A 12,126-nucleotide genomic window follows, 5' to 3' on the forward strand; every position below is an offset into this window, starting at 1 on the left:
GCGGAACTGTGAAGCCTCCCACCTGGTTGCCTGCCCTCAAGGTGTGAGCCCCGACTGCCCACAGGGAGGGTGCTAGCTAATCTATCTTCCCGTAGGTCCCAGCACTGGACCTTGAGGCCCTTGCTCCAAAAGCCTTTTCTTTGAAGTACCTTATCTTCCTCGGGAAAACGGGAAGACCCTATGCAGTGGACTTTCTCCCAGTTCTTCCTCCTCCCCAGCCTGCGCCACCAGGGAAGAATTCTGCCCTCTCACGCCGCCACCCACTCACCCACCCACCCCTAGAAACACTTAAACACACTTCCCCAACTGTGCAAGCCCAGGCCGCAGAGGGACTGGACATTCCCAGGCAGGCAACGGAGAGGCCCAAACCAAGCCACGGACAGCACACAGACACACACAGCTTGATGCTCTTCATTTATCTTGCCCAAGGAACAAATACACACGGACAAACACAGTTGATGAGCTTGCTTTTTCCATCCCTTTCATTCTCCTCTCCGCGTGGCTCTAGGTGTCAATGCCTTCCCGGAGGCTGTTTCTGCACCTGTTTCACGTGCAGGAAAATGGTGTTTGATTGAAAACACATTTGTATCTGCAAAAGCTCCTTCCGTGCACTACCTGGGTTTGGAAATCGAGTGACGGTCCCTCCTAGGTATCTCACACTTTGGGAGGTGCCCTGAACACGCAAAACTCGTACGTATCGCCTCCCCTGAGCACTGCCAGAGTACTGAACAATGGCTCGACGGCCTCCCCCGCGAAGGGGGTCACTGTACCACTGGGATCGCTTCTCGTCAGTTTCCCCCAGCCCCATGTTCAACAAGTCCCACCACAAGCCCTCTGTCACGGACAGCGCTCTCAGGATGCCCCGCGTAGGAAGAAGGAGACACCTGAGGACATACATGACGGCTCTGAGGACCAACAGAGGGACGTGGTGGCAGAGAAGCCTCAGGCTTCGCAAGAAGAATATCACCCGGCAATTGTGGGAAGGGATGTAGGAAGAACACGGTGGGACAGTCCCGTTAAGGAAGGGTGGGGCAGGCCGAGGTTGGGGTTGGTGGCCAGGAGAGCGGGTTCGGAGGAGCGGGACAATGCACCTGCTTTGATTCTGAGTGGTGGTGGACAGGCACACTCCCACACCCTCCCTCAGCCTCCCCGGCCGGAACAGAGTTGGCACTGCAGTGCTCCGGACTTCCTGTCTTATCCCGATGCCCGGACGACCGGGCCTCCCGGGCTGTAGTCTTCCCAGCCACAGGGAGTCCATGTGGCAAAACAACATCCCAGTTACCTGGCAACCCACCCGCGAGTGCCCAGCGCGCCTCTCCTCACCTGTGCTCCTCTACGTGCCCTCTCCTGGTGCCGACCTCCTCACATAGTACTTCAGGGGGTTGCGCCACACGTCCTCACTGATGATCTATCGGGGGAGTCACGTCTCGTCACGACAGGGCAGGCATCTGGTTACAAAGCCCAGACGCTGGGGAACACACCAAGCTCTCTTACGGCATTAGGCACCGAGTCCTTACCTCAGCGATCCGGCCAGATCCGGCCAGGTTGTGGTCAGAGAACCAGTTGAAGAAGTTAAGGCTGCTGTTCTGGTGCCTGCGTCTGTAGGCCTGTCTTTCATAATGCCGGTGCCAATGAATGGCAGTGGAATGGGACGCCCGGTATCCTGCAGCACGAGGAGTATGGGGACAGGGGCGCACTGCCTGTCAACTTCTAACCGCCTCCTGCTGCCGCCCGTGCGGGGAGCCTCCACTCACCTGTGATGCTGACGACATACTCCTTCACGATCACACTGTTGCGGAAGTAGGTGTTGCTGCGAAAGAACAGCATCATCTTGCAGCCCTCGCTGGCCTGCCTCACGTCCTCCACCTGTATAGAACAAGGGTGGGTGGGGGGAGGGGCGCAGGGGAAGACGTCTCCTGTAGGAGACACCCACCTCCTCCCTGCCAGCAGGGATAGGTCACTTTCCCAAGCCCCCTACCTCCCTAGCCTTGGTCTGTGCAGGCTCACCTTCAAATTGATCATGTGGCTGAGCATGGCTTCGTCTTGGTCACTCATCATGGCTGACAATTCCGGGTGGTTCACGAACTGCTGTGGGTCAAGGAGCCTTCACGCTGCAAGCTGGACGACAAACAACTAGCACATGCTGCGCATCTATACAAGCACCTGGCTTGGCCCGATCCCTCTATCCTCTGGCAAGGCCCCCACGTCCATCCCCGAAACAGGACCTAGGAGCACAAAGGCTCTTGAGGCCCGCACGTGTCTGCCCCCACTCAGGCTGACTCTGCTTCCTGACACACTTTGATCTGCCCTGCATCCTTGCCCGCTCAGGGCTCCACAGGACATCTCTAATTCTGCACATCACACATTCCTGCCTATGTCTCATTACTCCGACCCAGAGACCCCCTTCGGCTTGGCAAGACTCTGAGAAGGACCTGCGGGCCCGAGAGCTGCCTGCAGACAACGGCCGTTCTTCTGGGCTTGATTCTGACTTGCGGCTGTGCCCCTGGACCCCCGGGAAGGGTTTCGGTGGGAGCTGCGTGTTCAAAGGGCGTCTCCAAGCTTTTGCATCAGACTGTGGTCACTGCCGCGACACTGACTGCCGTGTGTCTATTTCCTTGCTGAACTACCTCTCCCCGCTGGTGGCTCTCTCCTTCACTGGGGCGGGCACACTGTGGGCCCGCGCGTCTACCATCAAGGATACAGCTTTGGCCCAGAATCCGGGGATGCTCTGAATGGTGGTGCTCCTCAGTTCTAAATAGGGACGGCGCCTCTGCCATGTCTTGCGCTTGAGCCGACAGAAGGCCCTGCTGGCTTCCAAGTTCAAGGGCTCCATCTCTAACTGAAGGGCCTGGAGCTCCTCCAGTGGGGACCTGGTGCACTTCCTATCCTGCCCTGACTCTGCCTGCTCCTGCTCCCCTGGCTCCTCTGCTGGAGCTTTTGCTTCTGCTTCTCCCTCTAACTCTGGCTCAGCCTCAGCCACCACCTCCACTAGCTGCAAGATATCCTGACCCACCAGGACATACTGCACAAGGCCAATGATTTCCTGCTCAATCAAGCCCTCCTCGTCCTCCTCCTCGTCCTCATCCTCCTCCGCCTTGCCCTCTGCCTCCTCCATGTCATCCTCCCCCTCGTCCACCTCCTCTTCCCCCTCCTCCTCCTCCTGTTGCTTCTCCTCGTCCTCCTCCTCCTCCTGCCACTCTTCTTCCTCCTCCTCCTGCCACTCTTTCTCCCCGTCTGGCCCTTCCACAAACTCATGATCCTCTTCCTCCACCAACAGCTCTTCGCTCTTCACCTCCTCGAGCCTCCCCACCTCCAGATCTGGGAAGACCTCATCCAGGGCCAGAAACAAGTCATACCCTGCCACCGTCCACACCGCCTGCACGACGCCCTCCCACTGCACCACATCCTGCTCCTGTGCCACCAACTCACCCTGCAGGCCCCCCTCCTCCCCTTCCCGGGGCTCCACACCCTCTGCCCGTGGCTCCACACACTCTGCCCACTGCTGCAGGGCACTCTGGTCGTCCCGCACGATCTGCTCCTCAGCCAGCACCCCCTCCTCTCTCACCAACCCAGGATGCGGACAAAGCTCCTGGCCTGCCGCCAACCTCTCGTCCCCACTCACAAACGCCACCACCTCCGTGACGTCCGACATCGCCGGCACCACCTCCACTCTCAGGACCGCCTCTGCCCTTACCTCCTGGGCGTCATCAGCTTCCTGCACCAAACTGAACATAATAGCGTCCTGGGACGCCCAACCGCCACCGGCCCGAGTCAAGGGCCCCTGCTGCGCCGGGTGGCCTGAGGGGCCCTAGCTCCCGAAGGCCCCCGAGCCGCCGCGAGACCACACAGGCGGTCTCAGGAGCCCGGCTGTCTCCCAACGCAGCCTCACTCCCTTCCGGGCGCTGGCCCTCAGCCCCGTGGTGTGAGGAAGCAGCTGCCGCAAGCCCCGGGACTGCCGAGCCTCAGCACCCCCACCCCTGCCGAGCGCACCACCTTGCCGTGTCCGCCTCGGGGGTCGTTGTCCCGCCAAGCGGCGTCCCAGGGGGCGCCTGCCTAACCTCCGGTCACGTGGACGCGGAGAAAGGAAGTCGCCGCTGGACACGCCCCTCGCGCCTCGGGGGCTGGGCGCGCCGGACGCCCGCCGTCCCATCAGTGAGACCACCCTGGGAGCAACCCTGCGAAGCCCCCGCCCTCACGCGCGCCGTGCCATTTGGGCCTCGCACCCGGAGCCAAGCGTTCGTCAGGACGCCCAGCTCCTGTCTTGGCATCCACGGCGATCTCTGCCTGCTGGGCTCCTTCTCAAGTCTAATCACACTTCCCCCTGCAGAATTTGGTTCCCACTGCATCACAGGGAGCCCTCGTAAAAGCCACGGGGACAAACACGGCGGGCAGGAGAGGTTATCCCGGGATATGGGATATCTGAGAGTGAAGCTACAGCCCAAGGGAAGGCCTGTGCCTGGAGGGGACTGGAGCCCCCGTTCTGGTCGACTTGAGTTCACAGGACCAGCGCGGCATAGAAACGGGCTCCTTCTGTCACTGGAACGGTCCTTTTGCGTTTCCCATGGCTCTTGCCCTCTCTCTTTCCCTCAGTCCTACTCTCTCCCCCATCCACGCCTTGGGTCTCAGCGGCCAGAAAGAAGGGTGACTTGATATTGCTTCAGGATTACTGGGTTGCAGAAGAAGGCCTGCACCCAAAGACGCGGCAAAGCAACCCTCCTGCTTGCAGGAGGCCATTTCCGTGCGCGGAAATGTAAAAGGGCCCCCAAATGGGCAAGATGTACCGACTGTGGGCATCACGGGCCAGAGACTGCCCAACACAACTTCGTGTCCATGCTTGTGCCTCCGTGTGTGCGCGCCTGTGTCTGTGTGCGCGCGCACGTGTGGCTCAGTGTGCGGGGGCGCTGTGTGTGACACCTAGGGCGCAGGCACTCTGCTTCTCCTCGTCCCCTTGGCCATTCACCCTTCCAGCGTCGGATTCATCCCCCATTGAGCATACTATACTGACCCACTTCCCACATGGCTTGCCTCCCTTGCCCAGAGTCCCTGCATGCACCCTATCCGCCCACCCGCCGAACGTGGATCCGAATCCTACGGCGCACGGGGAGGTCCTCACGGCCAAATACACTGTGCTCAGGCTTCTAGGGAGGGCATTTGGTTCCACTGTGAGCGGAACTGTGAAGCCTCCCACCTGGTTGCCTGCCGTCAAGGTGTGAGCCCCGACTGCCCACAGGGAGGGTGCTAGCAAGTCTATCTTCCTGTAGGTCCCAGCACTGGACCTTGAGGCCCTTGCTCCAAAAGCCTTTTCCTTGAACTACCTTATCTCCCTCGGGAAAACGGGAAGACCCTATGCAGTGGACTTTCTCCTAGTTCTTCCTCCTCCCCAGCCTGAGCCACCAGGGAAGAATTCTGCCCTCTCACGCCGCCACCCACCCACCCCTAGAAACACTTAAACACACTTCCGCAACTGTGCAAGCCCAGACCGCAGAGGGACTGGACATTCCCAGGCAGGCAACGGAGAGGCCCAAACCAAGCCACGGACAGCACACAGACACACACAGCTTGATGCTCTTCATTTATCTTGCCCAAGGAACAAATACACACGGACAAATACAGTTGATGAGCTTGCTTTTTCCATCCCTTTCATTGCCCGCTCCGCGTGGCTCTAGGTGTCAATGCCTTTCCGGAGGCTGTTTCTGCACCTGTTTCACGTGCAGGAAAATGGTGTTTGATTGAAAACACATTTGTATCTGCAAAAGCTCCTTCCGTGCACTACTTGGGTTTGGAAATCAAGTGACGGTCCCTCCTAGGTATCTCACACTTTGGGAGGTGCCCTGAACACGCAAACCTCGTACGTATCGCCTCCTCTGAGCACTGCCAGAGTACTGAACAATGGCTCGACGGCCTCCCCCGCCAAGGGGGTCACTGTACCACTGGGATCGCTTCTCTTCAGCTTCCCCCAGCCCCATGTTCAACAAGTCCCACCACAAGCCCTCTGTCACGGACAGCGTTCTCAGGATGCCCCGCGTAGGAAGAAGGAGACACCTGAGGACATACATGACGGCTCTGAGGACCAACAGAGGGACGTGGTGGCAGAGAAGCCTCAGGCTTCGCAAGAAGAATATCGCCCGGCAATTGTGCGAAGGGATGTAGGAAGAACACGGTGGGACAGTCCCGTTAAGGAAGGGTGGGGCAGGCCGAGGTTGGGGTTGGTGGCCAGGAGAGCGGGTTCGGAGGAGCGGGACAATGCACCTGCTTTGATTCTGAGTGGTGGTGGACAGGCACACTCCCACACCCTCCCTCAGCCTCCCCGGCCGGAACAGAGTTGGCACTGCAGTGCTCCGGACTTCCTGTCTCATCCCGATGCCCGGACGACCGGGCCTCCCGGGCTGTAGTCTTCCCAGCCACAGGGAGTCCATGTGGCAAAACAACATCCCAGTTACCTGGCAACCCACCCGCGAGTGCCCAGCGCGCCTCTCCTCACCTGTGCTCCTCTACGTGCCCTCTCCTGGTGCCGACCTCCTCACATAGTACTTCAGGTGGTTGGGCCACACGTCCTCACTGATGATCTATCGGGGGAGTCACGTCTCGGCACGACAGGGCAGGCATCTGGTTACAAAGCCCAGACGCTGGGGAACACACCAAGCTCTCTTACGGCATTAGGCACCGAGTCCTTACCTCAGCGATCCGGCCAGATCCGGCCAGGTTGTGGTCAGAGAACCAGTTGAAGAAGTTAAGGCTGCTGTTCTGGTGCCTGCGTCTGTAGGCCTGTCTTTCATAATGCCGGTGCCAATGAATGGCAGTGGAATGGGACGCCCGGTATCCTGCAGCACGAGGAGTATGGGGACAGGGGCGCACTGCCTGTCAACTTCTAACCGCCTCCTGCTGCCGCCCGTGCGGGGAGCCTCCACTCACCTGTGATGCTGACGACATACTCCTTCACGATCACACTGTTGCGGAAGTAGGGGTTGCTGCGAAAGAACAGCATCATCTTGCAGCCCTCGCTGGCCTGCCTCACGTCCTCCACCTGTATAGAACAAGGGTGGGTGGAGGGAGGGGCGCGGGGGAAGACGTCTCCTGTAGGAGACACCCACCTCCTCCCTGCCGGCAGGGATAGGTCACTTTCCCAAGCCCCCTACCTCCCTAGCCTTGGTCTGTGCAGGCTCACCTTCAAATTGATCATGTGGCTGAGCATGGCTTCGTCTTGGTCACTCATCATGGCTGACAATTCCGGGTGGTTCACGAACTGCTGTGGGTCAAGGAGCCTGCACGCTGCAAGCTGGACGACAAACAACTAGCACATGCTGCGCATCTATACAAGCACCTGGCTTGGCCCGATCCCTCTATCCTCTGGCAAGGCCCCCACGTCCATCCCCGAAACAGGACCTAGGAGCACAAAGGCTCTTGAGGCCCGCACGTGTCTGCCCCCACTCAGGCTGACTCTGCTTCCTGACACACTTTGATCTGCCCTGCATCCTTGCCCGCTCAGGGCTCCACAGGACATCTCTAATTCTGCACATCACGCATTCCTGCCTATGTCTCATTACTCCGACCCAGAGACCCCCTTGGGCTTGGCAAGACTCTGAGAAGGACCTGCGGGCCCGAGAGCTGCCTGCAGACAACTCTGGCCGTTCTTCTGGGCTTGATTCTGACCTGTGGCTGCGGCCCTGGACCCCCAGGAAGGGTTTCGGTGGGAGCTGCGTGTTCAAAGGGCGTCTCCGAGCTTTTGCATCAGACTGTGGTCACTGCCGCGACACTGTCTGCCGTGTGTCTATTTCCTTGCTGAACTACCTCTCCCCGCTGGTGGCTCTCTCCTTCATGGGGCGGGCACACTGTGGTCCCGCGCGTCTACCATCAAGGATACAGCTTTGGCCCAGAATCCGGGGATGCGCTGAATGGTGGTGCTCCTCAGTTCTAAATAGGGACGGCGCCTCTGCCACGTCTTGTGCTTGAGCCGACACAAGGCCCTGCTGGCTTCCAAGTTCACCGGCTCCATCTCTAACTGAAAGGCCCGGAGCACCTCCAGTGCGGACCAGGTGCACTTCCCACCCTGCCCTAACTCTGCCTGCTCCTGAAACGCACCCGCGTGTGCCCAGGCGTGTCTACTCACCTGTGCTCCTCTAGGTGCCCTTTCCTGGTGCTGACCTCCTCACATAGTACTTCAAGCGGTTGGGCCACACGTCCTCACTGCTGATCTATCGTGGAGTCACGTCTTGTGACAACATAGCAGGCATCTGGTTAGAAAGCCCAGATGCTGGGGAACACACCAAGCTCTCTTACGGCATTAGGCACCGAGTCCTTACCTCAGCGATCCTGCCAGATCCTGCCAGGTTGTGGTCAAAGAACCAGTTGAAGAAGTTAAGACTGCTGTTTTGGTGCCTGCAGTTTGATTTTCTTCACTTATCTTACCCAAAGATCAAAGAACACACAGAGAACATAGTATGTCATTCTCCTTCACTTGCACTTCCTGAACAGCATTGCTTCTGCAATGTTCCAGACTTCCTGACTCATCTTGATTCTTTGATTACAATGTGTTACACTCTGTATCGGTCCATGTCTCAGTGTTTCCAGGTGAGAAAACGTTGTCCCACTTACTTCGAAATTCAGCTTTGTGCAACTAGTTGGCATCTTTTCACCTCTCCTCCTCTATGTCCTCTCTGTCGCTGCCAAGCTCCATACAGTACTTGATTAGATTAGTCTGAAGATTTGTATTGATGGTTTAGTAATTCAAAGAGGGGTCCTCAGATTGTGATAAATGCTAATTACAAATTCACCAGAATGTTAGCTCTCCCAGCTTCCACTTTGTTCTTCACCAAGGGCTCATGTCGTATGTGACATGCAGTGAGGCTGTCAAGATATGTTCAATTGATGAAAGAGCGGCAAAGATATATTTGACTTTTTAGAATGATGGCATTTTAGGTGCACTTTGAAGGATACTGTGTTCAAGAATCAAGGAAATCTCAGGTTCACTGAGAGAAGTTGTTTACAATGCTGGCTCTGATGAGAATTCGTGCACAGGTTGGTGGGTGGTTGGAGGTGTGAAAGTTGCTTCTAGGGCTAGGTGTAACACCAGGGATGGCAAAAGTGGGGAAGCATTACCAGCTCCAAGTCTGAGTGTCGAGGAGGTTTTGGTATCTTATATGCAGAAGCAGAAAGAGCTGTGTGCAAAGGGATGCCCAATAGGTGCTGTTGCTCACAAGTGCAGAATTCTTTGTCCTGGGTAAACAGGTCACGAGAATCTGATGAGATGAGCAAACTTCATATTCTTGTTCACATCACTCTCAGTACTTTTTTTCCTTTTTCAGCCATATAAGGGTGGCAGTTACTATATGCATCTTTGGAGCTGTAACAATCATGGACAGTTTCCTGGAGAAAGTGTCAGTTCAATGAATCTTTTCAGTGATTAAAAACAAAGTGAGATAGGTAGAGTGAGGGCCAGACACATACATGATATTTTAACACTTGGGTATATTATAAGTATCTCTTCCAAATGTGCAGAATTCCTTGTCCCAGGTAAGTATATCAGGAGAGCCATGACCACTGGCTGTGTGGCTATAGAGAGCAAATTGCCAGGGTAAGAAGCTCAATTAATGAAACTTTCAAGTGTTCCCATTGTTCAGCTGCAACAACGTTAACGCAGAGGAAGTACTCCTTCCTCTTCCAGGATAAATCTACATTCTTAAGAATCTCAAACTGTTAAACATGGCTACTCATTTGATTAAGATGTGCACTCTGGGATATTGGTTCTGTTTTCCCTATTTATTTTATCACAGAATTCCTAGTGTTTCTCTTCAGTATTATTATGGATTACTTTCAGGAGGTTGGCATACTGGTCAGACAACCTTATACTTTACATAGTGATTCCCCGACATGTGAAATATCCATCTGGCACCATACATACTTACGACAACAGTACCGACGATATTTCCAGTGTTGTACTTTACATCACCTTCTGAATCCAAACTTATTACCTTGCTCTTTCCGTTCATCTTTTCATTTTTACTCATGTATGTTTCAACCTAATATGCTAGATTTTAAATTTCTTACACATTTGATTTTCCAGTATCCAAATTTTCCCATGAATTTCACTTATACTGTTCCTTTAAAAATACTTTGAAGAAACCACAAAATGTTGTGTTGATTTTCTAAATGCATTTTGGAAGATTTGTTTATAAATATTTATGCACTCAACACTCCATGAAGAAGTGAGTTTTTAAAAAAGTATTCCTCCTCATGATCGTCACATAAATACATGGAAAATATCATAACCCTTCAAGATAACTTGATATTGCTAAGAGCATACAATTAAACCCTTTGAGCTACACTAATTTTAAAACAATTGAAGAAGGAGCAAATGATTGGTTCTAAATCTAATACAATTTCCAATCTAGGGACACTAGATTTCATTTCATTGAGATATCTACTCAGGAAAGTTACCTGGTTTAGTTTAAGTGAAAAATTTTGTTTAATCCCTTTATTCCCACTTCAGAAATGTGCTTATTCAATTTCAATAACAGATGGTTAATTTTAGGTTTCTTCACACTTTTATATCATTCCATATATGATTTTTCTCCCTATGGATACATCTCCTTTATAGGATAAAGACATACAAAATGTCACAGGAAATGGGTGAACATTTCTTGTGCAGCCTTCTTGGAAGTTTCTCAAATTACTTTCACTTTTTGTATTCAGAGAGGAATATGTAAATTTATTTAGCCTACCTAACTGGGAAACAGTCCAGCAAGCTATGGAAAAATCACATATTGATTAATCCTGTATGCATTTATGTTCAAAGACCCAGAGTGAAAATTTAGGCCCACAGTATATTTCACCATCTAAAAAATTCCTCTGATGATAAAGTCTGCAGTAAAATCATTTTGTGAAAATTTTACTCGGAAAATTCTAACAACACAGACATTAAATTTAAACATTAAAATTCTATTTTTTTCAAATAAAAATAACACTTATGAACTAACTTTGAAAAATTCAAAGTATTCATCTTATCCAAAAAATTCATAGATGGATATTTAATACTTGCCTCTTTTCCAAATAACCCTTTCTCTTTTAGTAATGCTCAAGTAACAAAACATTTTCTTGACAAAGAAAATTAGGAACAGGACTTAGTATTATTTTTAATATCTGTTTCAACTCCCTCTGATTGGATGCCTCCTGCATGTCCCCTACTGGGTATCCACGTCCCTACCCTGACAAGTGTCCATACCTGCAATTGAACAAGAGATCTCTTGATTCATGGGTGGATCATCAAAGCATGAGCCAAAATGGCTGGCCCTGAATACGTTTTTAGTATTTACTTTTATGGTAAGTGAATTTCACTTCAACAACAAAAACATCAATTATAAATGAAGTGTTCTTACATTTTGTTTTCTTTTACCTATAAGTAGTAGTGCAATCACTATTCTTGGTGACACATAGAAACATCTCCAGGAAGAGACTGAATTTGTGCCTTAAACTCCCTCATAATTCTTTCACCCACAAGACATTGGTCCCTTACTTGAAAAATGCTTATGTTAAGCATATCAAAATTGCATCTAATGCTTCAAAGAAAAAAAATTTAAATCACCAATTTCTTTCTTCTTTCCAAAACATCTTCTAAATTGTTTCTAAGATTCCACTTATACTCATTTTTGTATGCACTTTAAAATTTAATTCTTGAATGTTTTATCTCCTGACATCTTACCCTATCTATATATTTTGCCTAATATTTAAAATAAAATCAGTATGCAAAGCATCTCAAAAGCATAACAAGGCTTCAAGCAATTTTGACGACTTCCACAGACATATTTAATCAATGCCTACATATGAGGTTTTAAAACTTATCTAACAATTCTTTCCCTTTGTCTATTCTTCATTGTTTACTCATCAATCTCGTACCTAAATAACTTAGGAGCCTCTTAATCTTCCCTGAACACTTACTCCTCAATGTACTCGCCATTATGAAATAATAAATCTGTTCAATATCCAGGTCTTGTATTATTACTACCCAGCATAAAATCTTTCAATTGCTTCTCAAAAACCACAATAGTAGGCCAAGTTATCATTTAGTTTCAAAATCAAATTTCCCACTACCTTAGAACTTTCATTCTATACTTTGAACTACATTTAGTACTC

The 12,126-nt window shown here is 52.0% G+C and overlaps 1 protein-coding gene across 1 annotated transcript; it reads right to left on the minus strand.

The window, feature by feature from the left end:
* Positions 1-1,374: 1,374 nt before the first annotated feature.
* On the minus strand, positions 1,375-8,625 carry LOC308551991 (testis-specific Y-encoded protein 2-like; the record flags this gene model as incomplete). Its single annotated transcript, XM_081126935.1, has 4 exons — positions 1,375-1,419; positions 6,676-6,821; positions 6,913-7,024; positions 8,593-8,625. 4 exons carry the CDS (start codon positions 8,623-8,625, stop codon positions 1,375-1,377), a joined length of 336 nt encoding a protein of 111 aa, XP_080983061.1.
* Positions 8,626-12,126: the final 3,501 nt, after the last annotated feature.

This window comes from Miniopterus schreibersii (assembly GCF_964146895.1).
Source record: "Miniopterus schreibersii genome assembly, chromosome: Y".
Taxonomy (NCBI): Eukaryota; Metazoa; Chordata; class Mammalia; order Chiroptera; family Miniopteridae; genus Miniopterus; species Miniopterus schreibersii.